The 27,549-nt window shown below is 41.2% G+C and overlaps 2 protein-coding genes across 2 annotated transcripts in view; both read right to left on the bottom strand.

Annotated features, from left to right (window-relative positions):
- Positions 1–1,381: 1,381 nt before the first annotated feature.
- On the bottom strand, positions 1,382–2,819 carry LOC115015002 (ribonuclease-like 3). The gene is made up of 3 exons (XM_029442165.1): positions 2,290–2,819; positions 2,124–2,187; positions 1,382–1,792 (listed from the first exon to the last, which is right to left on the bottom strand). The coding sequence occupies exon 3, from the start codon at positions 1,784–1,786 to the stop codon at positions 1,382–1,384; it is 405 nt and encodes a 134-aa protein (XP_029298025.1). The 5' UTR covers positions 1,787–1,792; positions 2,124–2,187; positions 2,290–2,819.
- A 2,527-nt stretch (positions 2,820–5,346) lies between these two features.
- The window catches only part of LOC115015001 (slit homolog 3 protein-like), a 70,468-nt gene continuing 48,265 nt past the window's right edge, over positions 5,347–27,549 (bottom strand). Inside the window, 11 exon segments of the mRNA XM_029442164.1 lie at positions 5,347–8,244; positions 8,329–8,534; positions 8,639–8,796; positions 9,012–9,172; positions 9,747–9,901; positions 20,681–20,766; positions 20,768–20,812; positions 22,676–22,916; positions 23,613–23,750; positions 24,620–24,713; positions 27,082–27,221. Coding sequence (XP_029298024.1) covers positions 7,991–8,244; positions 8,329–8,534; positions 8,639–8,796; positions 9,012–9,172; positions 9,747–9,901; positions 20,681–20,766; positions 20,768–20,812; positions 22,676–22,916; positions 23,613–23,750; positions 24,620–24,713; positions 27,082–27,221 — 1,678 coding nt within the window. The 3' untranslated portion in view covers positions 5,347–7,990.

Below are 27,549 nucleotides of genomic sequence, written 5' to 3'. Positions count from 1 at the left end.
GGTTCCTTACTGGAGCTGCTGCCCCCGCGACCCGACCCTGGATAAGCATTAGACGATGGATGGATGGATGGAAACACATTCGTACATTTTTTATTATTTAAAAAAGGGAACAATATTTGTGCATATTAGACCTAAAGTTTTCCATTTTATGTGCTGAACTTGATTGATCACCTGATTAATCTGTCGTTCTGTCCGTTTTCATGTCTTAATACTCGAAATGGGGCTAAATACAATTAAAAAAATATTAATGATGTCACTAAATGGAAGAAATCTAGATACAAGTTGTGTTGCTTTCAGGATCTCTTGAGGATACTACCACCAGATGGCGCCTGATTGCCTCGTCTCAGACAAATATTTGTATCATAAACAAAAACATACTGAATATAAGCAAAGCAAAAAGTATTATAACCAGGTAAACTGGTTTTAAACTAGTCTTGTAACACTCTAACCTAATTAGCTTTCACCCTATTGGCCTTTAAACATCACCTGTCTGATATCAAGGCAGAAAAAGATAGAATTTTGTTGACTGATGCAAACATATTTCAACATTATGTTTACATTTTTGATACAATTAATATATCTACAGCATAAAAAGCCCTCTATGTTTTTCCATTAATATTACGTATTCATCTACAAAATTATCCTGGCAATATTCTGACATTGTCACAGCTCAAATGTTTGTGAATGTACTCGTCTTTAATCGGAACATAAGGGGGTAATAACAGATCTGACAGTTGTGGTGGACAGGTGTCTTTGTTCCTTTGAGGTGGAAGCTGAAGAGCGTTCATGTGGATCCTGCTTTACATGTAAGAGTTACAGATGCTGACAGGTATTAAGGAGATTCTCTACTTCAGTACTGCACCACTGATGAGCATGCAACAGGGGGGGGGGGGGTTGCAACCACCTGGCCCACAATCACAAGTTGAGAACTTTTCTCGAAACTGCACTGCTGACGTCCAACATCCTGTGGAACACTGGTCAGGCCTGTTCTGAGTAATGTAGTCTCGCCACAGCTTTTTGTTTATTAGTGTAGCTGCTGCATGTGGTTTGGATTGTTTCCGGCTGTTGTGCACATCACTTTTACACAGTACGGTGAGACTACAAAGATTAAAACCGTTTTGAAACAGTGAATGATGGACAATATTCTGATGCACAAAAAGAAAGGCATTACAATTTATTTATGAATTAAAGTACTTCTGTTTGATTTGCTATACTATGCTATAACCATTAATAATAATAGATACAATTTAAAGATATATATATATATATATATATATAACTACTTTGTTGATTGCATGAGATTATATTATAAAACAGACACAAATGTAAGCTGTCAAACACTTTATTCAGAAATCAAGTGAAGTACACATCAGCTGTTCCATCAGTTCTCACAGTGATCAATGTCTCTACCATAGTGCACAGGAAAGCCTCCTTCACATTTTATTATGACTTTCTTTTTTTCTTTTATTTCACCGAAGTAAATACATTTTCTCAGTTTACAGACGACAATGTTAAAGCGTTTGATGCTTTTGGTCAGGTTACCATCAGGCTCTCCGTTACCCACACAGATGGATCTCACGGCTGGGATGTCGGATATGATGAAGGTGTTGATCTGCTTACGCTCGATTTTTCTTGTTCTCATCACAGAATCACAGCTACAGACCTCCATCTCTGCAATGATGTGCTGGTTTATGAACTTGTTGTATCGATATTTGATGTTTTTATTCTTAGAGAGCACAGTGGCAGAGAGCAGCACCAGCAGCAAACAGACAAACTGGATCCTCATGATGCTCTGATGAAGAAAAGGCAAGAAAAAATACAACATTTAGGGCAACGTGGGAGCTGGTGGCACGGCTCTGTGTATTGCAGTGTTGCTGTGTCGGTCCACTACTTTTGGTCCAGACTCAAACAGTTATGAGTAAACCCATGTTACCAGACAAGACTGTGTCCACAGTTAACTAAAGTGACATTCACAATAATTCACCATAACAAAAAAACTCTTATAGCTTAAGAATATGTTTAATATCAATGAGTTGCAGACTTGCGGAGCGGCATTGAATGTTGCACAGACAAAATTCTAAATAACCACAAACACAAGATACAAGCCCTGTGTGAATACTTACCAAAACTGTGACATTAAAGAGAGTGTATAAAGTGATGACCTCCTTTTTCTTCTTATATTTTGTTCTGCAAAAAACAGAAACATAGTAATTATTTGTTGTTTTACTATTTACCTGAACTCAATTAATGTGTCTAACCCATAACAGAAGTAACAACAAGTGTATTTACCTGTATCACAGACACGGCTCAGTGATGAGGAAGCATCTCGAAACGTTTGGCTCTTTTATATAGTTTGGATCCTTCACGTGTGAAGATCCCGCCCTCACATACACCGTCCACGACTCACGTCGAAGACGAGGCTCAGTCTGTCTGCACACACTAATGCTGAGCATCCTGGCTGCTACACTACTACCTGCTTTAAGATCATTTAACTCCCTCCACCTCCTCTGCTGCTTCATCTATTAACAATTAAATACAAGTACTTTATGCATGTTTCTTTTAAAATATCCTGTTGTCAATCAAATGTATATCTTAGGTTCTGTCAGGCAGTGAAATGCTTTCTCCTTTTATTTTGGGGTGTATAACGTTAAGTGCTGCTACAGAGAAGACTAATGATGACATTAAAGAGTGTGCAGTTTAATTCCCATTAGGCCATCTATGTACATTTTAAAATGGAATAAAACATCACATTACTTGAAGTACATTCTGCTCAGACAGGATACACAATAGTCATCTCTCTTGACACTGCTTCCATCTTGTGGTCGCAATCTTGTGGTTATAAATGAACAAATGAAGGATGAAGTCACCATGTGAATCAAACTAGCACTTTTCTTTGCATCACTAACATGTTTAACCTAATTAGCCTTAGCCATAATAACAGATCTGACAGTTGTGGTGGCAGCAGAACCAGGGGGCCATCGCAGCCCGGCAGCAGGAACGGAGGGTTGTCGCCCAACAGCAGGAACAGGGACCAGTGCCTCGAAGGAAGGCTGGGGAACAGCTGGTGACCCGAGGGGCAGCTGGGGAACGGCCGGGGCCTCGAGGGGCAGCTGGTGAACGGCCGGGGCCTCGAGGGGCACCTGGGGAACGGCCAGGGTCCGCAGAGGCGGCAGGGGGGACGGCCTGGGTCTGCAGAGGCGGCAGGGGGACGGCCGGTGTCTACAGAGGCGGCGGGGGAACGGCAAGGGTCTGCAGAGGCCTGTCTGCAGGAACGGAGGTCCGCCGATTTGACGCAAAGGCAGAATGATCGGCAAAGTTGAGGAAATTCCTTAGTACCTCAGGCAGAAGACTCCTCAACCACGGCTTCTTAGCTACCTCCCCGCGGGCCTCTCGAAGCAGGGCCTGCTGGTCCCTTCTACAGATGGCTTCCTTCCATTCCCTCAAAAGACCCCCTAAATCCACCTGCAGATCAAAAAAATCCTCGTTCTTCAAAACCGCTGTGTTAATTTCTTGGTGGGTTCATACTGTCACGGTGTGGTGTAGGAGTGGACCCAAAAGCAGTTCAGCAGACGGTATTATAACAAAAAGTGAGCTTTTAATAAAACAAAGCTGAATCAACAATACAAAGTAGCAAATGAAACTGAAACACACAAACCAACCACGGGGCAGACACGGGGCAGACACCAAACACATAACGAACCCACAAAGAACACTGAGACACTAAATGAGAGACCGAGACACACCTGGGGGAGAAAACACAAAAACACAAGGGCAGGAAGTAGAAACAACAGAGAACAGGTAATTAACAAAATAAAACAGGAAGTACAAACACAACACAAAACATCTAACAAACAGGCAGATTGTTACAATATTAGTGTAGCTTTATCTTTATCTGCAACAATGCAAACATACTGGGTTTAAACTTGCTTCATAGTACAGGCCTCTGGCCATGCAACAAAACACAATCTTTATATTGATCCAGTTTGCTGCGTTTAAAAGCCACTAGGTGCAGCATTTTAAATTCTCTACACATTGTCCATGTACATGTCTTTTCTTACAGTTCTTTCCCTCCGTCTGGTCTTTGTCAGGTGCGATGTAGTTTGATACTTTAACACCTTGTTACATCACTGCTGCACAAGCTGCAGAATAATCATGTTGTCAGGGAAAACCATATTATTAAACCGGGTGAAATTACTCTAAAAATAAAGGTTGGAGGTAATTCGATGTTGTAGCCCATTTAACATGTACACACATTCCACATCTTCCCTGCACAGCAGATTTTTTAGGAAGTATCCTAAATATTAAGACACAATGTGCTCAACTCATGATTAGAACAGGATTAGTGTTTGTGTTGTTTTCTTAGTTTTTCATATTTTATTAGACATATCCGACCTACATCATGAGAATGTGTGCATGAAATGTTTTTGGCTCCTCGTTAGGATGTACTTGTTGCGTTCACCTTTAATTAACACCACTTCTGTACATTGATTTTGAAAAGTCCAGAATACATGTGAAAGAGGCGGGTCTTGCCTGAAACATCCAGCTTCCAGTTTGTGTTCGGGAGGCAGACACACTCTCCACATTTAAGAGTAGGCTAAAGACTTTCCTTTTTGATAAACCTTATAGTTAGGGCTGGCTCAGGCTTACCTTGATCCAGCCCCTAGTTATGCTGCTATAGGCTTAGACTGCCGGGGGACACCTCCCTGCTCTCCTTCTTCTCTCCCTCTCACTCTCTATCTATATGCATTTATATAAATGTATGTTACTAACTCATCATCTGGGGCAGGTTGCCACTGATAAAGTTTACATCTGGATCATGAATCTTGGCTGCGCCTGCTGTTCTGGTCCTGCCTGACACCGGGAAACCTTTTTTTTTTTTTTACATTATCCTGGATTCATCCATACTTTTTATTTTTCGATCACAACATAATTTCTGTCAAATGTTGTATTTGTACTATGTGTTTGTCCTGTACATACGACATCTATTGCACGTCTGTCCGTCCTGGGAGAGGGATCCCTCCTCAGTTGCTCTCCCTGAGGTTTCTTCCCTTTTTCCCCCTTTAATTATGGGGTTTCTTTTAGGAAGTTTTTCCTTGTGCGATGCGAGGGTCTAAGGACAGAGGGTGTCTTATGCTGTACAGTCTGTAAAGCACACTGAGACAAATGTGTAATTTGTGATATTGGGCTATATAAATTAATTTGACTTGATTTGATGACATGTTGGACATATTTTACCCAAATATTTGGGTAAATAATTGATAGGTATACAAGATGGTCCTCGATCAAAACTCCTGGGACACATGATGTGGGAGAACATTAACTTCAGACTCAGACATGGAAGATTAGTATAGTTTCAATGGTAGTTTAATTTGAACATTCAACATAATTATCAATTATCATCACTCACATATTCATTATTTATTTATTTTAAACCTAAGACCTGGAAAATGGAAATGACTTTAAGGTTATTGTTATTGTCAATAACTAATAACTAATGTGTCTGATTCTGTTCACAATGAAGAACTTTAAAAACCTTTATGATCAGAAAATGAGGGGATGAATAGAGAAAGGAGAAATGGGAAAAAGATAGAAGCTGAACTTGTTGTGAAAACAAGAATGGGTATCAAAGAATGAGAAATGGTGGTGAAAATGTCTGGAGACGACTTGAACAAAGACACGGGGGAAAAGAGGCAGAGAAAATCAGAAAGGTGTGAAGAAGTATCAGGAAGAAGGAACAGAACATGCGGAAAACTGTGACAGACGAAGATAATACTGATATGTCTCAAAACCCAGAATATTAAAGCTGTGAATTAACTGTAAAAGTGTGACAATACTTTGCACCTGTTGTAAACAAAGCAACAATGTATGAAGTAAACAATACAGTAGTAATTACATTATGGTCTTTGCTATACTTTTAATCATGTTAGTCATCTATAGACAGTTAAAAACCGCACTGATGTTGACATTTTGTTCAGCTGTGCGGCACCTCGGTCCAAAACCACTTTGACGTCGCAGGCAACTTAGTCGATAATGTGAAGGTTTGCTGTTATCGGACTGGAGCTCACAGGTTTTTGGTCAATAACTTCACTTCCACTTTTTTTTTTTAACTCCATCTCACACTGTCAATGTGGACATTTAAACATGAACAAATGATCCAAAAGCTTCACCTTAAACATTTTTAAAGTACCCGCTCAATGGAAATACATGTTTTTCTTGTATGCAAGAACAAACAATGTTCAAACAATCAGACCTGCATTATATAATGTTATCATATAACACATTGAATGCATCACACATTAACACTGTAAGAGGAAAAATAAAAAAAATAGGTTCTTGTTGATGCTGCACCTTCACATTAATATCAACAAATCATTCATAGTAAAAGGACAGTGGCAGGATTAAGGCTTCTTGTTCTTTTGACCCAATTTCTACACATTTCATAGGGCCTGCACACACAACCCGGTCAGGAGAGATGGATATTATTTGATGAAAGCATCATTTATTCGGGAGCTAAGAAAGGCCACCGTTGAATTTTGATTGTGTTGTCACGGAGACGAATGCCTTCATCCATCCAAAGTGATCAAACATTCAGAAGCAGTCATCGACAATATTGCAGCAACATTTTTGAACTTCAAAATAAGCACACCGAGGAACTTGAAGTTGCATGAATCAAAGATTTCTGTCAACTGTTGTTGACATAGTTATCTGTTAAGGCAAATATATTTGACTTTGGCATCGTGGCTTTATTCGAAGTGGCTTCGCTGCACCAAACTCATGTTGAGCAGCGATTTAAAGAGCAATTTAAACCAGCTGACAATGTTGTTTTTGCTCCTGCGGTTTGACGTCTCCCCCTGTAGAAACGTACCTCAGGGTCACTGGGGGGGTGGAAGGGGCAGCAGTCATGCACACTTGAAACGTTCAACCACAGGAGTCAAAGAAACAATTATTTTCAGCACGGCATTAAGTTGTTATTTATAAAAAAGAAAAAAGGGTGGTTTGATAAAAAATGGCTTCCTGTTTCTACCTAAAAATAATTCAAAATCTCAGCAGCAGCTCATGATCTCGTATGATTTTCCTCTTGTTGATTTAAACGGGAATTCCTCACTTATAATGTTTAATTCTTGAATGAATGAGCAAACAACTTTCAGGTTTTTCGTGTCAAACGTCATGTGGCTCCAAGTCTTGTGTGCAACAGCAAACGAACGAATAACACAACATTAGAACAGCGTGTTAAATCATCTCTGTGGGAAGAGTCTTTTATGGTTTTCTCAATGAGCTCACATGTGAGGATGATGTCCATTATATAGTGAAGCAGGTTAGCTAGGCACATACAGTTCTCTTTTTCTCTCCAAGAGGGAGGGCAACAACAGACTGCCACGTTTTCCTTGCTGTGGAATCAAGGGAGCTCTTCTCTCTTGGCCCTCCTCTCTCAGTGTCCAAAGCTATCAGCACTCACATTAACATCATGCAAATACACTTTGAAAATATAGAATTCATTGGGTTAGGGGTATATATTTATATAGATTTATACATACATATAAATTCATATACTTTTAAAGGAATGTTAATCTATTTTGCTGTGTATTTCTTCTCCTTACAAGGTACAAAATAACTTTCCATACTATGTAACACATTATATAATCAACATATTAAAAAAAAACACACAACTTATCAGTCCTTTTATCATCTTTTAGAAAAAAAAATCCATAATAAAAATAAGTTCTATGTTTTTTCTCACTTATATCTTACAATATATTTTCTCTCTGTCAAAAAACACGCACACATGTCCCGTTTTTGTTTTCGTTTGTGGTTTCTCTAGGCAGCAAATTGGCGGCGGTCAAACTGAATGTGTAAAAAATAAAATAAAAATCACAAGATGGTGGGTGCTCATCAACGTTGAAGAATCTCAGAGCGACAGCCTCGTTGACGAGTAGAATTCACAAAATGGCAGCGGTGGGTGTTCAAACGAACAAACGAACAAACGGTGCTGTTACAACGGGCACTTGGAGCAGCCGCACTCCAGAGCACTTTCCATCTCCTCGGAGTACGAGGTGCCGTCGGTGCAGCGGAAAACCGCCTTCCTTCTTCTGCTCTTGGTGACGCCACAGCAGACACCCGGGGGTGCTGCTGCCTGGCAGGATCGGGGACAATCCATGCGGGGAATCTTGCTGGTGGACGTGCATGTTTTCATCGGGTGGTGGCGCTTCAGCAGCTCCCTCACCATCTCTCCTTGACATGTGAGGTCTGGACATAAAACACACACATTACAGACTATGTACTGATATTGTCATCGTTTTCTCCTGATTTCCATCTCCTCTAATATTCTACCTGTGTCACAGCTAGGCCCGGTGTACCCCGGCTGACAGTGGCAGACGGGCTCTCCTCCCTCGGACACACGACACTCCCCGTGTCCACAGCGCTGCACCCTGCAGACTGGAGGCTCCTGCCGTCGATCGCAGTACTGACCCTGGTGGCCTTCACTGCACTGGCAACTGTAGGACTGACCCTTCGGCACACACAGACCATGAACACATCTGGAGTGGGAGGAAGGACCGAGACGGGTTAGAGGAGATGGGTATGTTGGAGTTGCGAGGTTAAGTACAGTATATGATTTTCTGTCTCTTCTGTCCAGGCTCACCTGCTGGCCTGACAGATGTTCGGTGCCGTCGTCTGGTCACACAGGGCCCCGCTGCGTCCTGGAGGACAATCACACGTTACCCCCGTTTCTCCTCCCTCCCTGCACGCACCCTGTGCGCACACACTGCAGGAATGGCACCCTGCAAGAATGCCTTCACCCTGGTAGCAGAACAGGAAAGGGAGAAAATACTGTCAGGGGAAGCTGAGCGGTTTAATGGTAATAGAAGATGTTGCATCGTCTGATAAGAAATATACAGAAATATAGCTCCACAATGGAGAGATTGTAGAGATTTCTACAGATTTGTAGACTTTTCTACAGATGCTAGATAGGTTAGTTGAAATGTGAACAAAATAATCATGCCCCATACAAATACCTTGCCCTCGACCGCTTGTGTTCGCACTCCTCCTGCGGCTCGGTAACTAAGGTCTTGAGCCTCCCCGTTGATTCGGACGTTATGGATGCATCCATTAAAAGCCTGAGGGGAACGTTCAGGGCCGGGTCGCAGACCTGAGGCCACCACCTGAGACGGTACTCCTGGGAAACAGAGGGGAACAAAACAGGAAGTTATGGAAAAAGAAGAATATGATTTAAAGAGACATGACAATTGAACAAATGGGAGAAATTAAATAAAAGAATGGCAGGAGAATAAGGGCAAAAAAGAAAAAAGTAAGATAATTGAAAGGAATATTGCTTTATTTATACGTTCATTCTTCAGCTCTGGTTTCATTCTTGCAGTGAAATACAAAGTTCTAGTAAGAATACGGCATCATACCTCGCACTACATTGTACAATACAACATTATGTTTTTTGTCAAGCGCTTGAGAGAAAAGGCTGACTGCTCTCAGGGGCGTGACTTGCATTCTTCTTTTGAGGAAAAGTTGAACAAAAACAGTTCTCCATCTCCTTACCACATCCCTTGCTGGGATTTAGTGTGTGTGTGTGTGTGTGTGTGTGTGTGTGTGTATTTGCATGTTGTGGGTGACTTTATTTGTATGTTCCATGGCAAACATGTGAGCACAACCACAAAAAGGCTGTAACGGGCAGGCAGAAGAAACATCTGTGTGTTCAGAACATGTGTCTTCGTGTATAAATGCGCGGGTCTGCGTACCTCCTATGTAAAGTTGGGTGTTGTGGTCGACGGAGGGCTGGCGTGCTAGCTTTCCCAGACTCTTAGGGGCACCGTTATCCACCACCAGGCTCAGTGAACGGTTCTGAATCAACAGCTCAACCGTGTGGAAAAGCCCGTCATTCACCGACTCCACGCTGCAACAAATACACACAAAAAAAAACAAAAAAGAGGGAGAGATTTTCAGTATGCTTCCTATTATCATACATTACTTTTGAATTCACCAGAGAGAGAATTAGGGAGAAAAAACCCCATAATCGAGCAAATTGGAAATGCCAGACACAAAACAGACTCCAAACTATTTCAAGTCAAACTTTATTTCCCTTTGTTTTGTTGTGTTTGCAAATGGACTAAACTAAATGAAAAAGAAATGAGGGAAATCTGTGTTGAAATGTTATACTCAGACATAAAAACAGACTGATTACATCCTCAATGCAGTGTTGTTTGGGAGGAGATTATAATGTCCCCTTGATCGAGGCCATGGTTTCCTAACATGGGGGTTGAGGCCCAGAATGGGTCCCCTCGCAGCACATCGCTGGAGCCTCAGGGCGAGACTACATTTATACAATTGAATAGCCAGACTCAACCAGTTTAGACCCATGTGTTAAGAGGCTCTCTTACTGAAGAGGAGTCTGCAATGAAATGGGATCATGACCTTTTGCACCATGTCTGACCCTGGGAATAAAGTGAGTGTGTTTGTGTGTGTTTGTGTGTGTATGTGTGCGTTTGAGATTCCCCACTAAGTGGTTTTCTGCTGGAGGGGAGACAGACAGCTATAGAGACAGTGGTTTGGCACAGCCGAAAGAGGGAGAGAGAGAGAGAGAGCGAGAGAGAGAGGAGAAGAGAGGTAGATGATGGGGTGGTAAAGCTGACTGTGCCTCCGTTCACCCAAGTTCCCTGAACCCAGAGAACACAAGCGGAACATCAAAAACACAAAAGAACAAGTGAAGCCACTCTTTCCGTTGGTGGTCTGCTTCAGACTCCCACAGCTCAACGTCAAGACAATACTTCCCTTTGTCTGCAGCCATTTGTTGGCTAACTAGCTAAGGAGCCTCAAGTGAGCTTTGATTGACAGCTGTTTATAGAGCGTTCAGATTACAGTGATGTTACATTAACAGCCAATGGAGCAGGGTTGTGAGTTCTGGAGGTGGGCCAGTGTGACTTCCCATAGAAAGTGATGACCATACAGAAGGAGGGAAACAGAGAACTGAGCAGATGCAGTAATATTAGAAGTAGGGTTGAGATTTTCAGGGTACGATAACCATCTCAGAAAATATCACGATTTAACAGCATCAAGGTTATTATTATTATTAATAACAGTTACAATGAACCTTAAAGGAATGAGAACAGCATTATAATAATAAAGAGAATAATAAACCTGATAAAAACAAATATAATATGTTTTATTACTATAAATATTACTATACTTCATTATTAATAAATGATAAATTACATTGGCTGTGAGCTCTTAAACGAATGTCCTATGATTATTACCATTTAATATGTGCTGTAGGTACTGCTCCTCTCTGTACCTTAAAGACTTTGTGCTACATATTTGACTTTTAATACAAAAACTGAACAAGATACAAGTTTAGACTGAGATTACTCTCTGAACATAAAATGCAAATCTGAAGTTTAGATTAAAGCGTTGCTAGGATAGATGAGCAACAAAGCCATTTATGTAAATCAACAATGGCAACAAAACAAAAAAAGAACCAAAACCTACCGTACAATATTTAACTGGCGGTTTCTAAAATAAGAGCTCTTATTTCACTGTAGAACCCAACACAGACACATACATGGTTTCCATTAGGAGCCATGTAATTTAATAATGGTCTCCAACAGGTCTGCTGCAACCAAACACAATGATGGTCTGCTAGCCCGAAAGATAAGTTCTTTATCTCCCTCTCGTTCCGATTTTCATGTTATATTCCCTCTCTCGCTTTGCCTTTTCTCTCGCTTCCATACACTTCCTCTCCCTCATACTCTCTTTCCTTCTGCTGGTACCCTCTCACCTTCTCTTTTTTCTCTGCCATCCTTTCCCTCCCATATAACTGTCGTTTCTAACCCTTTTAATGTTCTGAAGGTCCTCCGCTGACGTTCTAGAAGCATTTCATCCCTTTTTAAATTTGTTCAAGTGTCTGGAAGGTTAAATCAAACAAGCAGCTCACATTGCAGAGAAGATTCTCCAAATTATTTCTTCACTCCCTCATTTTAGCACATTTTACACAAACTCGCACACACACACACACGCACACACGCACACACACACACACACACACATACACACACACACTGTGCTGTGAACCTGCTGTGACACAGGAGCTCCACTAGGTGGCAGTAGATGACCAATGATCAGTGCTTCCATGTCCTAGCAGATGCCAAACCTGCAGGGGAGTGTGTGCATGTGTGTGTGCGTGTGTGTGTGTGTGTTTGCTGATGTTTGCCAATATCTGGCAGCAGTGTTTTAAAAAGGAGGAAGTTTTCCAGGAACTGTTTGTGTGTTTGTGCATATTACAATTATACAAATGTTCATCTCTTTTAATGTTGAAGTATATATTTGTGCGCATGCTGTGCGAGGAGCATTTCTACCTTTTTGATGAATCTGTGTTTGCGTATGAGCGCATACTTAAGTGTGTATTTCAGCTTATTTGAAGTCTGCTGTGTTTGCCCTGTGTTTTTATAAAAAGCAGCCCATTATGGAATTGAAGAAAAACAAACACACAACTCTAGCAGATTTCAGCTGCCCCTCTCTCTTTCTCTCATCATGTTTTGCCAAAATCAAATACACACTGAATGAGCACAAACACACACAAATACGCTTCACCAAAAAGATAAAAAACAAAAAAACAAAAATTGGCTTGTTTTTACTATAACTGAATCAAATACAAACCCAGAAGTAATTACAGGTCGCTGACTATATCTCATACTGAAATTATTTTTTTGGATTAGAAACAACCACGCAGATCCACTTACACTGTTAAATCTAATTAGACACCGCTATCATTTACTTCCAATGTTTCTAAACCACATTTGTGGTCTGTGACTGAAAGTGTGTGTGCTTGTGTGTGTGTACGTACGTGCATGCGTGAATCCTGTGTGTTTGTAAGCATGCATGTTTTTGTTCAAATATATATGTAAGTGTGTGTTTGTCCGTGTGTATGTGTGTACATGCATGTGCAGCCGTTACACATTAAATGTGCATGTTCGTGTTTGTGAGTCTGCATGTGTGTGGTGTGTGAGTCTGTACGCTTCCATTTGTGTATGAGCATTTGTGTCAGGCTGTGCATGTGTGTGTGTGTGTGTGTGTGTGTGTGTGTGTGTGTGTGTGTGTTTAGCAGCCCAATCTGATTAAAATGATGTTCAGCAGACAGAAATCCCAGTCCCATATTGCCGTGGTAACCTCAATTAGTCATTGCTGAGACGGCAGCTGCTGAACGGCGAGCTCCTTCACTTTTTTCTTTCTTTTTTCATCTTTCATTAAATCACGCCGGCCAGTTCAGAGGAAATTTGTACTTTTCAGGAGTGGATTCGTAGCGTTTTGATGTAGACTTCCAGGAATGAGTGCTGGTTGTTTCAGGCCTATAATGTTTCAGCATTAGAATGTTTGAACTGCCTCTGAGCGTTTTAAACCTATAATGTTCAAGGATTGTCTGTTTGCTTTAACCTACAGCCCTGCGGGGCATTAAGAGCCAGATTCAGGTCGGACATGAAGTCACTTTACTCATCTAAATCTGGGGAGAAGATCGTTTTAGCAAGACCTGTTTTTTAACTAGAAACTGCAAGTAAAAGTTATATGATTGTGACAGCCTAAGAACACGTCGTGACTACAAACGTTTTACACAACTTCCATAACTTTCATGTATTTTAGATGTAAAACATCAGAGGAAACCGGATTTCAGTCATTTGTTAGTGTGTATGGAGAGTGGTTAAACAGTGACACATGGGATACACTGAGTATTTAGGGTGGACATAATAAAAGGAACATCTGTACAATGTTATGCAAATCAATACAACAGCCCTGCGAAAGACTTCCTAATATTACTGAATTTACTTTGTAGTGCGTCTATCTCAACTTGCATTACATTCAAAGGTGTACCTAATGTCCCCTGAGTATCTCTGGACCTATTACTCATTTCAGTTTACCTTTCGGCTGGTTTGCTTTTCACTTCTGAAATGCATCCCGTTTGCACTGTAAACTTCAGAGAGAAACTTTGTCTCCTTTGAGGGCACGTCGGGGGTAAACGCCATCCCGCAGATTCCAAAGCCTTCAGCACAGGCATCTCAACAGGGTCTCTTTTCCAGCCCATGATCCCTCACTGGCTTCCCACCCACTCAAACTGCCAGCTGTACTCAATGGAAGCACAGCAGCCAGGGATTAAACCCTGCGGTGGTGGGATAGTGCATCATTTAACCGATAAAACAATATTTTTTCTAATTGTCTTTCTGGCGATATATTTTCATTTCTTCTCATGAAATAAAAGGTATTAATATTGTTTAATATTCACTATTATTCAGTGAAGTATTGGTACGTATTCACTGTTTCTTTGAACAGTAAGTACAGCCCCTCTTCCTCAGTCTTCACTTTCCTTCTCTGTATCCGCTTATACTTCTTCTGTCAAACCATCCATCATCATTCCTCCTCAGCCTACTTCCGTCTTTTCTCTGTCGGCTCATCCATCCCCACGTTGCTTCCACTGCCCTTCCCTTTCTTTATCATCCTTTTCTCTTTTCATGTACCCATCCCTCCTCCCTTTGTTGCTCGCTGATGAATAACAGTAGCTGTGCTCTCTTTGACCCGATGGGAGATTAGTGTGCCATTAGTAAAAGGGCAGCACATTAATACACAACAAACACACACACTCACGCCCTCGCTTACACACATACACACATGTTAATTTAACACTGAGCATGCATAACCACTGTCATCTGCTGCTAATGAGGGCACAGTGAAGGACTTGTACACCTTTTCCTATCTCTCTTTCTGTCACTCTCTCTCCCCCTTTTTCTTTGTTTGCCCTACAAAGCTCACCCACTTGTACGCATCTTGTATGCCTTTTATTTTCATTATTATTCCCTTTGCGTTCTACCCCTGCCTCTTTCTGTCCGCCCTGCTGAGATTCCTTCTCTTTCTTTGCACTCCCTCATCTCCTCTCCCCCCCTCTTTTCTTAGATCTCCATTTTCTAATCCAATTTCTGTTTCATTGCAGGTTTTACCTCCTGTCCAGATGTCATCTGGGTAAATGTGCGTGTGCCAATGCTTGATCTTGCTTTGTACCCTTTTCTGCTGTGCACACTTGTGTACCAGGCTTCCTCTTTTCCCTCCTCCATCCCTTTATTTTATAGTGCAAACTTAACCTGATATTTTAGACACACAGGTATCCAGCAATTGAAACCTTACACACAACCAAATCTGCATGTGAAAGCCACATTTAAAATGTTAAAACTGAGGTGACTAATTAATTTACCAGCATTAGCTTCACATTACTGTATCGTGGTCTGGCCACAACTGCTGTATTTCAGCTTGTCTTCAAAAACTGGCTTGAACATAACGGACCTTCCTGGCTCTCTTCTTTTTACACAAGATAACCAACCCAGGGATCGCTCAGAAACATCCCAGGGACTGGCACCGGTCCCTGGCCCCCAGTTGTACAACCGCAGTAACAATACGGACAGTGCCATGTTCGGGATCTGCCAGAATGGCTGTGCTCAGATTGTGGTGGTTAAATAGTTACGCCATTCTGGACAGTATCACTTGAATGGTGGCGGGACGTTCTGCTGTGCCTGCCTGGCCATGTGGTTTGAGTCAGTTTACAATGTATTTCCAAATTAGGGCAGATAAGATAGGCCATTTGCAATGCTCAGACTCATGCAATCAAATGATGGCACATACAAAGGAATACGTCGAGGCTTGTGGTAAAATGAGCCCTGGGCTTAGAGCTTGGCCTCGTCTCCTTCCAGATTGCTAATGCTAAACATAACATAGAGACAGTGTTTACTTAGTGCTTAGCATTGTGCTCAGACATGATTTGGTTCTATGGATCTCTGTTTCCTTCTTTCGCTTTCAATCTTTCATGTTTCATCCTTGTGGACCTTCTCCTACGCTCTCGTGTCCATTTCTGTCTTCCAGTTTAACACTTTCTTTATCTTTCCTTTCTGAGCTACTGTACCCTTCCTTTGTCCCTCTCTGTCTTCATCTGTCTCTCTTTTACACTTTCAGTTTTTCTTGCACTCTGTCTGTCTGCCTGTCTCCCTCCCAGGCGTGGCCCGTGTCAAGTTAACAACACCAGACAAGGATAATTCCCTGACTCACTCTGTGGTTTACTTTCCCCCTCTGCTCTTCTCCCTCTTTCACTCCATCCCTCTGTCATCCCTCACTTCTCTTTCATCCATCCTGCCGTTCAACCGTGTCTCATGGTCTTTTCATTTTGTCTGTTTCTATCCATCTGTTTTACCCCTCCTCCTTCTCTCCTCTGGCGGGTAACCTATTCTACCCAGTTATCTCTTTATCCTGTTGTCTGCTATTTCACTTCTCCTTTCTGCCCAGCATCAGTCCATCCGTCTTTCTGGCTATCTCTCCATCTATGTCTGCCTCTCAACAGATCAATCTGTATTTCTATACATCCATACGTCCCCCTGACTGTCCTTTTCAGTCTCCACCCCTCCCCATCTGTGCCAGGTAATTAGATTAACCCCACCGTGTCATTCTTCCATTCCTTCCTCTTGTCCTCTTCTTGCCTTTCACAATGTGTCATGTATTGCTAACTAGGGATGTCACAACAATCGATATTTTGGTACCAAGTTGATGACAAAATTCTAAAACGTTATGATACTTGTTTTTTTACAGTACCATCATACCAGGGACGATCTTCCCCGGCACCTATTTTTTCCCCCTGATAACGCTACATTGTGAACAACAAATCTGTATTGAAATCTGCAGGAGGACAGCTAGTTAACATTAGATGTTAGCAGCCGGTGGACAGCACAGTCCTGCTTACGTTAATGGAAGGTTTGGGTACTATTGACATTATGATGCATTCAAGTTCTATTCAGTAAAAGTGAGTAAACGTTGGGAAAAACGTATATTATAAAGTTATCATGATGTGTTCAAACGTAATCCTTTAAAATAGAGTTTTTGTGAAGAAACTTGAATGAATACAGTTGTTTGAAGATGGTTTTCACAGCACTATAAAATAGATATTTTAAAGGGAATTATTTTTTGCTAACATAAATCACTAAACAAATGGTAAAGGTAGTAAAGGTGTTTGTGTTGAGAGACATGGGATTCATTTTATTTTATTTTTTACCGTGGTATCGAATTGATTTACAAGAATCCTGGATTTTCACTTGTATTGGTGTCGACTACTATATTTCTGGTATTGTGAAATCCCCTTTGGGAAAACTAGCACACTGGTTAAGATCATATGTGGGATGAGTGGTTTCTACTCATCTACTCATCCGATGACAAACCTGAAGAAACAGAACATCCCCACAGAAAGGGAAAGTGGACAAACCGCAAGAAAAAACAAAACACAAAAAGTTGTAGCCCTCAAAACCGTCTTTCCATCCAAACCAACTCTTGGAATATATTCGCCTGCGCTGTAATCTCCTTGAAAAGGTCATGGTCTCTATCAGCTCCAGGGATATTGCTCTACAACTGACCCTACGCTCTCAACTAAATTCACCTACAGGGTTCAATACAGCATCACATTATTATTATAATTAAGCAGTTTGTATGCATCAGTTTATCAAAGGTCAATGAAAACAGCATTCAGAGTTCACATTCACCACCACAATGCTTCACAACTACATAACCTCTACACATCAATACAACCTTTAAAATTTGACTATGCTGTAGCCGATGTGGAGCTAAGGTCATATTCATACATACATGTAACAGCAGAGGCATAACAGTGCATCTCATCAGCAAACTGAAACACTGCAGCTTACGTCATAGTGTCCTGTCCTAGCCCAAATCATACTTTCCAATTCGACTTTTTACGCACACCGTCTGTTTGCAGCTCAAAATGTATGACAGGGCTGAACTGAATGCATCATGTGCGGACAATACGTGTCGACAAACGTGTGAACACATTCGTGCAGACACCAAAAATTGTTTAAACCAAACCACATGGGTGTCCGTTTCAGAGTGTATCCGGCCATTAACAGTTTAACACCTTGCACTAAACTGTTACCAGCAGGCAAAGACTCGGTCATTACTCCACTGCATGTCTTACGTTACGTCACGTATAACCCCTTTAAAATATACGCAAGTTTTGCTTTGCGCATGACTTTTTGATACTGAGATATACAAAGAATTGAGATGGTTTAAAAGAATCATGATTGACAGGCCTGATGCAGAAACCTGAAGTCAAATTTGTTTTAAACCAGTTGCATATTATCATCCGAAGCAGTAAGGCTACCTCCTCCAGTGACCTTGTCTCTATCCACAGAGACAATAGAACAGAGCAGAGCCAAAACCACAAAGCCAGAAGTCACATGCTAAGAAAATCTCTGAAGCAATTAACCCTCTGCTTCATTTCTCCATCTTCACTTCTCTCTCTCTCTCCCTTCCTTCCTTCATTTGCAGTTGGCATTATTAGCCTGACTGGTTTTGATCATTCAAAAGTGGAACAAAAAAGCATTTTCAATATTTTTATAATACTGCAAAAAGTACTTTGGTATAATTGCCCTAAACCTTGGTCAAAATGATTGGTAGCCTCTGTCTCACACCAGTGGTATTGTTGGACCTTTTTCAAGTACTTTCGATTCTTTCCATGCCGGACTAAACACCTTCCATTATCTGCCGCTGAGAGGAAACTCTGGAAATATCAGCTCTGTTTGGACTGGCTGAGCAGTGCCCTCTCCCTGCCTGGTTTAATAAAACTCTTTTCTGACAGTATTACAGTAACGTAGATACATACATTTGCTGCTTTATTCCACTGCATTTATCTTCCTTACCGTTTACCAGATTAAGTGTAGAAGCTGAACACATCATCGTGCCAGAAGTCCTTTTGGGTATTTATTCAAATGACGTGGTAATGAACTATTGCTGCGGATGTAGAACGTGTTACATGTTATCAAGTGTTTTGTATGGTTTGCACTGTTGTCTGTTAATATCCCTCGAGACAAACATGGGATTGAATCTTGCACCCCTCTCACATCTCTCTTGCTCTTTCCTGCTGCCACAGACAGTATAGACAGAGAATCAGACAGAATCAATATAAGTCAATCAGCATCAGACAGAGATGGACAAGGACCTCGCTCTCTTCTTTCTCTCGATCTCTCTCCTTTAATGTAAAGTCGGGCAATCTTTCTTTTCTTTCCTTTCTTTGTCGCAACATTGTCTTCTTCCTCAGTTAGCGAGGACAGAAAGAGTCAACACATTCGTGCATACTGTACAATATGCTGTGAAGGTCTATTGTTTTGTAAAGCTGATTCTAATTCTGCTTGTAATTTGTTTTATTATAGCCACATTTCACCAGAAACAACAAGTATTGTTCACAGCAGTTTGTGAGGTGTGTTAGAAAAGAAACCATGATGGAGATAAATACATTTTATGCTTTGACAAAAGCCCTTTTTAATTATTACATACAGTCTTCTATGGTCTGGGAGAACATTGTCCCCTTAATAGTAAATAATAGATTAATTTAATTGCATTAAATGGCTTATAATTCATTAAACATGGCATGTTATAGATACGCCTCAGACGACACATTTAACCAGGCTGTGTTTTAACTTGCAGTATAACTTGACTTACTTAAGAATCTATGTTTCTACTTGTTTTAAGAAGAAAACAATTACCTTATTTTTGAAAACTGAAAAATGGACCCCAGGGAAAGTTTTTGCAGCGCCTGTAATGATTACTTTAGCACATTCGTTATATGTGGTGATATTGTTTTGTTGGTATATAATGCTACATGCTGTAATATATCTGCAGATGTTGCATACAAACTAGTTTCTCCTACAAGTAACTACTGACAACATAATCATGTTCTTTTCCTGGATTCCCATTGCTGTTTCCATACTTTACCACATTATATCTATACCTATGAAAGTGTAAATGCAGTTTATCATGTATTATCCAAGGGGCACAGACTGAATGAACGCTTTGGTTTCTACTGTTTGAAGTTTCACCTGCAGGGTTTCACTCATAGACATGACTGTCTAGTCAAGATTGCAAAGGAATTTTTCTGAGTTCAAGTTTGTTTATAGAGGGAAGTGCTCTTACATGGATCTATAGAATACGCTAAAATTGTGCGCACAGTGCCAGATCCGCACTTACTAAAAAAGTCCTTAAAGTACTGTAAATAAAAACTTCAGATCATCTGAAACCTTTAGCTGTTGGTTTGTGCAAGTGTGTACATTTTGTAAGCGCCCTTGCACTACCTTGAACCTCTGCGACGCTTGCATCTTGTAAAAGTTAGACAATACAGGAGCCTATATTCAATGGATACAAATAAGTGGTTCAAAATATATATATACATGCTAGCTTGTTGTAATCTTTAACCCATTTTTGAACCTGTTTGTTTGAATTCTTTCTGCATACTTGTCTGTGTGTGTGTGTGTGTGTGAATGTGCATAAGTGCTTCTTGTTTTCGAGAGTGTGTTTAACCTTCCTTGAACCATTGTATCATCTAAATCAAGTTTGTAATATATATGTCTTTTCATTAAAAAAAGTAAATAAAGCACTTGAAATGAATGTGCATGTATAATTGAGAGTAAAGTAATGAGTGTGCGAACATAAGTGAGTTAACGAGGGTGAATGTGTGGGTTTTTTGACCCTACTTGACCTTCACTATAATCTGCTGAGTATATGAATATGGCAAATCATAAGTCAATGCAGACGGTAAGAGTTCTTATCTGTGTATGTGCGTGTGTGTGTGTGTGTGTGTGCGTGTGTGTGTGTGGCCTACCTATATACAGTGGTAGGTGGGTAGGTGGCGATGTCGTAGATGAGTCGTATGTGTCCCTGGTACAGCTCCAGTGCCAGGGGGTCAGTGGTCCTCTTTATACAACAAAATACCGTTATCTTTATCTGTAGCCACCTGGAGAGACGGAGAGGTTGAATCAGAAATAAAGTAAACAATATTTAAAGACGTTTCATTCATTTAAGAAAAAGCCGAAATAACTGCAGCAACACAGCAGATACCAATCATATAATATTCAATAAGGATTGGCAACGGACACAGAAAACGTGTTATCTTAATCACTCATTTAGTCATTATAGTTTCGCATACAGATACACACGTTTTATGATGGCACACAAATCCCTAATTTACATCGTAGCCTCAACTTAACATAGCTTGGGTTCTTGCATCACATCATCTGCATAAAACTAATTCATTCAGCTAATAAGGACATAAGCAAATATAAAATGTTTGATTTTAAGTAGAAATGAAAAGTTATTATTCTCAGCTGCTGCAAACCTTTCCGCTTCATCACCTTACTTGCTTTGCTGTTATACTTTGTAATGCTACAAGTACATTTGATTGATTTTGACTACTTGTTATTTTTCACTGTTGATTTTTTCTTTTCTTTTGAACGTTTCCAGCTCGTTTTTAAAAGCTTGAAAACGTGTTGAATTATTTTTGGGTACTACAGTGTTCCACTTCCTCACCATTGGCTATCTAAGCATTGTAAAATCTACACAGCTTCTCAGACCTGGCAAAGCACCTACATGTAGCTTAGCTAGTCTTTCATTTCAGTTAAGATTGCAGGTGTTGCTGTAGCTCTAAATAAGAGAGAACATAATGATAGACTTTAATTAAAGGTGGTAGTTCACACCCCAAAAACCTTTAAAGAACTGCCTACAAATGAGGAGAAAATGTAAATTCCACCACACACGTCCCTAAATGAGGTCACTCGCGCCTCCCTTCCACACATGCTCGCATGCGCCGCTAAGCGCTAACTAACTAGCGAGTGGAAATGGGGCCAAGGGGCCAAGCACTTAACACTCTGGCTTCAATGGAGCATAGCCAAGTCAACACCTGCTAACAAGCTGCTTGAAAAAGAGAAGAGGTCGAGGCAGAGCAATAAGAGAAAAGGAGGAGGAAATGTAGAGAACAGAAGAGAGAGAGAGAGAGAGAGAGGTGGAATAAGAGAGTGCTATATAGAAAGTGGAAAGAGAGAACTGGTATGCAGATGAAAAGAAAAGAGAAAAAGTGTTAAAGAGAAAGAGAAAACACATCCAGTGATTTATGAAGTGCTGTGGTCCTTTCATTCTTTTTTCATTTTCTCTCTATTGCCTCTGAGGCAGAGCCTCTTGGTAGAGTTTTAACAGCCTTGGCACCGACATTGAAAGCTCCTGGCAGGAACACAGAAGCGCACACACACACACACACACACACATGCGCTCACACAGATCCAAACAGGTGGTAAATATCAATTAGACTGCCATCCTTTTCTTGTTTCTCTTTCGCTCACTTACACTCTCATTTCCAAAGAGGAGGAAAATATGTCTCTATTAGGATATGACTCTCAGGTGTCCAAAATGTACGGTCTGTGAGAATGAGCATGTTTGTGCGTGTGTGTGTGTGTGTGTGTGTGTGTGTGTGTGTGTGTGTGTGTGTGTGCATGGAAACAGAGGGTGTAGCAGATGTTTGCTTTGCTTCGTCGGCACTAAGTCGTGCAACTCTATAGGTTTGATTTGAGCAGCTCGCAGCTCGCAGCTCTTTTCCAAGCAGCCCGTAAATGTTTTCCATGTAGCGCAGCAGAATATGTCTTTTGTACTTCCAAACGTTAACATACATTAAAATATAGTCTTTAAAATGTATTTAAGGAAAGCAGCCTGCATTACAATACATCTTTGGTTTACTTCAGAACGGGAAACCTTCTATGAATACCTGCTTGACTGCAGGATTTCTATAAGAAATGAAACTTTGTCAGCAGAGGTCAAAGTTCCACCTTACCTGTAATGAAATATGCGCAGTGGGACGGAGCTTTGCGCTTGGTAGCTCCACATATCCATCCCGACCCAGAAAGTGAACAGTTGCCATCTTGTCACATTTGCTGCCGTAGAAACCGGGCATGCAGCGGCAGACGGGCTCCCCGGCAACCACCAGGCACTGGGCGCCGTTCTGGCATTCCGATTGGTCGCAGGGGCTGGTCTGCAGCAAGATCATTGGTGGAGGGTTCTCACAGAACAGCCCGCTGAGGAAGGAGTAGATTACACAGAAGATAACTTATTCATAGAGCTTTAATGAAATGATTTGCTGTGTCCATTTCCTCTGATAAAACTTGTTTGTGCTCGCTCTGTATTTTTGCCTCATTGCATTATATTTGGAGATTGCGTTGGTGGAAGCTGGAAAGGTAATATTCCTGAAGGAAATGGACATGTTTTTATCAGCATGACACAGAAAACAGATTCTACATTGTTTTCCACTGTATCTTCCTGCATCTTTGAAACTCTGAACCTTTCTTTGAATTTCCTCTTTTGCCCGTGAAGCATCCATCTTTCCCCTGCTGTCTGTCTCCTTTATCTATTCGTTGTTTCCTGCATACTTATGTCTCTCTCTCTCTCTCTCTCTCTCTCTCTCTCTCTCTCTCTCTCTCTCTCTCTCTCTCTCTCCTCTCTCCCTCTCTCTCCTCTCCTCTCTCTCTCTCTCTCTCTCTGTCACCCTGTGATGAATTTGTTTCTCTCATAACAACAGTCGCTGCTATAATTAACCACATGGAGCTGCATCTGCTGCACGCACACACACATGCACAGAGTGGGTCGAGATAGTCAAGTGTCTGATTATGGAGCACCATCTGTATCTCCTCCCTGTCTGGCCCTGCAGTGTGAAACTGTGTTTGTGTCTGTTCAAGCTATTTTCCGTGTTCATGAAGTGTTTCCACGACTCTCACCTGAAACCCTCTTTACAGACGCAGGTATAGCCGTTGACAGCATCGACGCACTCCGCTCCATGTTGACACTTATTCTCCAGACAGTCATTATAGTCCTGCTCGCAGTGTTGGCCCACGTAGCCCGGTAAACACTCGCACCTTGAGTGACATGGAAATATGCATGAGATTACTGTGTCTGTGTGTGTGTGTGTGTGTGTGTGTGTGTGTGTGTGTGTGTGTGTGTGTGTGTGAGCAATAGGCTTTACCTCATGATGACAGTTTTCAGTTCTACAGCAAGTGTTTTTAGAAACAACAGGATTCTTGAGCATGACACCACACTTTCTACTCACTGTCAGACTGAGTTCCTTTTGGATAACTTACATTTTGAACATGCAAAAGCAAAACATTTCCTTAGATATGAAGTTACAAATATTCTGTAAACTCTTCTCTGGCTCTACACAAGTACATCTCACTTGATTAGAGCATTAGGCAAATGGATAAATGAATTAAATATTTAAAGAAAGAGTGTTGTTATATAAATATACTTGTGTGGGCTGCTGTGCGAATGCTCATGTATAGATTGTTGTTAAAGTGCACTCCATCGACCAAGAAACATATTGATATAACATAAGTAAGATGTCTTTCCAAGACTTTTTCTTCTTGTTTGCTGACAAAACATTTAGAGTATATTTCTACAGTTTAATAAAATAAAAGCTGTGATAAGCTGAAAGATTTTTATCTAAAGGTTAAATTAGAAAAATCTTTTCTTAGAGAAAATGAAGGTTAGAATAAGTAACTAAGGGCAGAAATGATGGCGAGAGAAAGGTTTGAAAGATAAACTACATATGTTCTTGCCTGGTTGTGTATTTGTCTAATCAAGAGCTCGAGTCCCGAGGCGGCGATGACCGTTCAGATTCCCCTTGTTTCACAAAAAAGCCAGCTTTTAACATTTTGACCTCGCTGTCACTTTCTCTGATGTGACCTCTGACCTTTTATAAGTGCTGAGCCCCTGCGAAGCTGTCACTCACCTGTATGTGCGGCCAACATGGATGCATTTTGAGTCGTGCTGACAGGGGTCGAAACCATGGAGACAAGGGTCGACCACCTCGTCGCACAGGTCACCTGGTGACAAAGACAGAAAGAAAACATTTCTTTCTTTAGTAATTAAAAAAAGCTTTACATGTAAAGCAAAACCAACAGGTGTATGTGTGTGTTCGAGTTCAACTATATTTGAAGATTCATTTTTCAGAATAAGAGTACAACATATAATTTGTGGGAAACAAGGAAGAAGAGTAACAGGAAGACACAACGTAGGAAAAAGGAGAAGGAGGAGAGGCCAGTTTAACCTTTTCACATGTTCTCTCTGTCAGCATGAGCATGGTGGGAAAAGATCATTTATATATGTGTCTATCTTGTTCAAGGCCTCCGATAATGTGCAGTGGAAGGCTTCGTACGCACACACAGGGAATAGCATTATCAGCTTTTTCTCAGAGCTGATGGAGAGGGGGGGTTAATAGGCTGTGTTACAGTGGCTGCGGTCTACTGATGTGCTCAGACACACACACACGCTCTCAAAGGGTGAGAAGGGTTAACAGTGTGTGTAAAAGCAGTAGCTGAAATTGGTCATATGAAGGAAGAGGGGATTGAGAAAGGTCAAGCACATTTCCATCGCTCTCTGCCTGCTTTAATCTAATCTTGCCGCCTCACTCCCTCCCTGTCTGTCTCCAGCACTCTTTCCTCAAGTCACTTTCAGATGCGTGTTCTTCTGAGGTACGGTACACTCCTGCATCCGCTGGAAACAACATCACATGTACAGAAATCTGTGTATCTTTGGAGACTCATAGATGCCAACGTTAATTTAGTTATGTGAAATTAACTGTGATGCCTTAGTATGATTACCATCCACAAATGAGAGCATGAGGTGGTTACTGACGATACACATGTTGGGACCGATTTAAACATTGCTTTAATTTTTAACCTTTTTCTTTTCTTTCACACACAATTATCATCTTTTTAATCTGCAAATCATAAAAGCAATTAATTTATGTTAAGTCAGAACACATTAAACTTTTGTCACAATTTTACGAGCATATTAACAGTGTAGGGGGGGGGGATGTCACTCAAAAGGTCAATCTTTGATGATATATACAATATATATAAAATACTGCTGAAATATTGAATTTAAATGATATTGGAGACACGTGAGCCTCCAGCACAAGAAAACTCATATTTGTCTGAATGGCATGGCTCTGGACAATTTAATCCAGATCATCCCAAAATATAATATGGATATTTATGGTCCCAAGAGGATGATTCCTGATGAGTTTATTAACTTCTTGATATCTTGTGTAGCATCATCTCTAAGTCAAAATGTCCCCCTAAAAATAATTTGCTCCACTTAAAGAATATTAAACCTTAATTTACTTTCATAAAAATGTTTTTTTGCGTAGTCTCCAGAGAATGAACCCTAATGGTCTAGGTCTTTTTTTTTCTCAATATCAAACTTGCACACAAGATTCATCTCATACAACATCATCTCTACAAGACAGAATGCAGCACATTCGTTCTCATGTCCAATTTTTAAACCGTGGCTTTTCTCGTTTTGCAATAAAATGTCTCTGTTTTGGAACTTTTATATCAGCCCCCCCTCCGGTGCAAATCTGACATGACAGTCCTGGTTGCTGAGTTTGGAGAACGCTGAGCGACTAGCAAAAGGAACCAGCTGTGTATGTGTGTGTGTGTGTGTGTGTGTGTGTGTATATGCATCGTGCGCAACAGCTGTATGTGGTAAGGTGGCTGGCAATGTGAGAGGCTGCTCCATGCCAACAACGATAATGACATGGTGCATGTGTGTATATTGACTGAGATCCAGTGTCAAAGGGGACCAGCTGTGAGTGTGTGTGTGTGTGTGTGTGTGTGTGTGTGTGTGTGTGTGTGTGTGTGTGTGTGTTTTAGAGGACACTGTCACAGATATAAAAACTTAACTTCCCAGTCAACAGTTCAGCTTCCACTTGTTGCACCAACTGAGGGTTTTCTCTCTGTCTCTGCCCTCCATCGGCCTTTTCTTTACCCTTTTCCCTTGCCATGTTTATTTTTCTCTTTCCTTCTAGTGCCCATCACTCTGTCGTGATGCCCCCCCCCCCCCTCCCCCCTCTCTCTCTCCTGTGTGATGGCTCTTAAACCTCCTTCAGGAGCAGTTTCAGGTCACTGCGGAGGGAGAGGCTGTCCATTACTAACTTACCATCCAGTAAAGTGGAAAATGTGATGTTGTGTGTGTGTGTGTGTGTGTGTGTGTGTGTGTGTGTGTGTGTGTGTGTGTGTGCGTGTGTGTGTGTGTGTGTGTGGGTGGGTGTGTGTGGGAGTATATAGTGGAGGGACTTGGCGACCCTCCCAATCTGAGAGTAGAAAAGTAGACAACGTGTGTGTGTGTGTGTGTGTGTGTGTGTGTGTGTGTGTGTGTGTGTGTGTGTGTGTGTGTGTGTGTGTGTACCTGTGTAGTTGGGTGGACAGACGCAGGTGTAGTTATTGACTCCGTCGATGCAGGTGGAGTTGTTCTCACAGTCGTTGTCTTCACAGTCGTCCGGGTTCATCTCACAACGTTGGCCCTCGTAACCTGGCGGACACACACAGCTACAAACACACACACACACACACACAGACACAAAATGTGCATTATAAGATGGTGCCAGATCAGAGCACACACTCCTGCTGCACAACTAGAAATAAAATCTATCAGCCAGATAAATCTGATTCACTTCACCTTAAATGATCGTATAAGAGCTTTAAAGAAAAACAGTTTAATCTGCATTCTAGTGGGCTTCCTTCCCTCCTGTGCTGATTCTTACACGCCACTGGAGCCACGGCATATCTAGAGACATGTCTCATTTTATAGTGGAAATTAAATTTTAACATCGCTGTTCAAAGCTTAACTATTACTGTCTCACACAAACCCGCTCTG

The sequence above is a fragment of the Cottoperca gobio genome, chromosome 10 (genome assembly GCF_900634415.1).
Source record: "Cottoperca gobio chromosome 10, fCotGob3.1, whole genome shotgun sequence".
Lineage (NCBI taxonomy): Eukaryota > Metazoa > Chordata > Actinopteri > Perciformes > Bovichtidae > Cottoperca > Cottoperca gobio.
This window is presented reverse-complemented; position numbering and strand designations above follow the sequence as displayed.

What these genes read in the sequence shown, in the direction of transcription:
- LOC115015002 (XM_029442165.1), bottom strand. Translation starts at nt 1,786, where the DNA reads ATGAGGATCCAGTTTGTCTGTTTGCTGCTGGTGCTGCTCTCTGCCACT.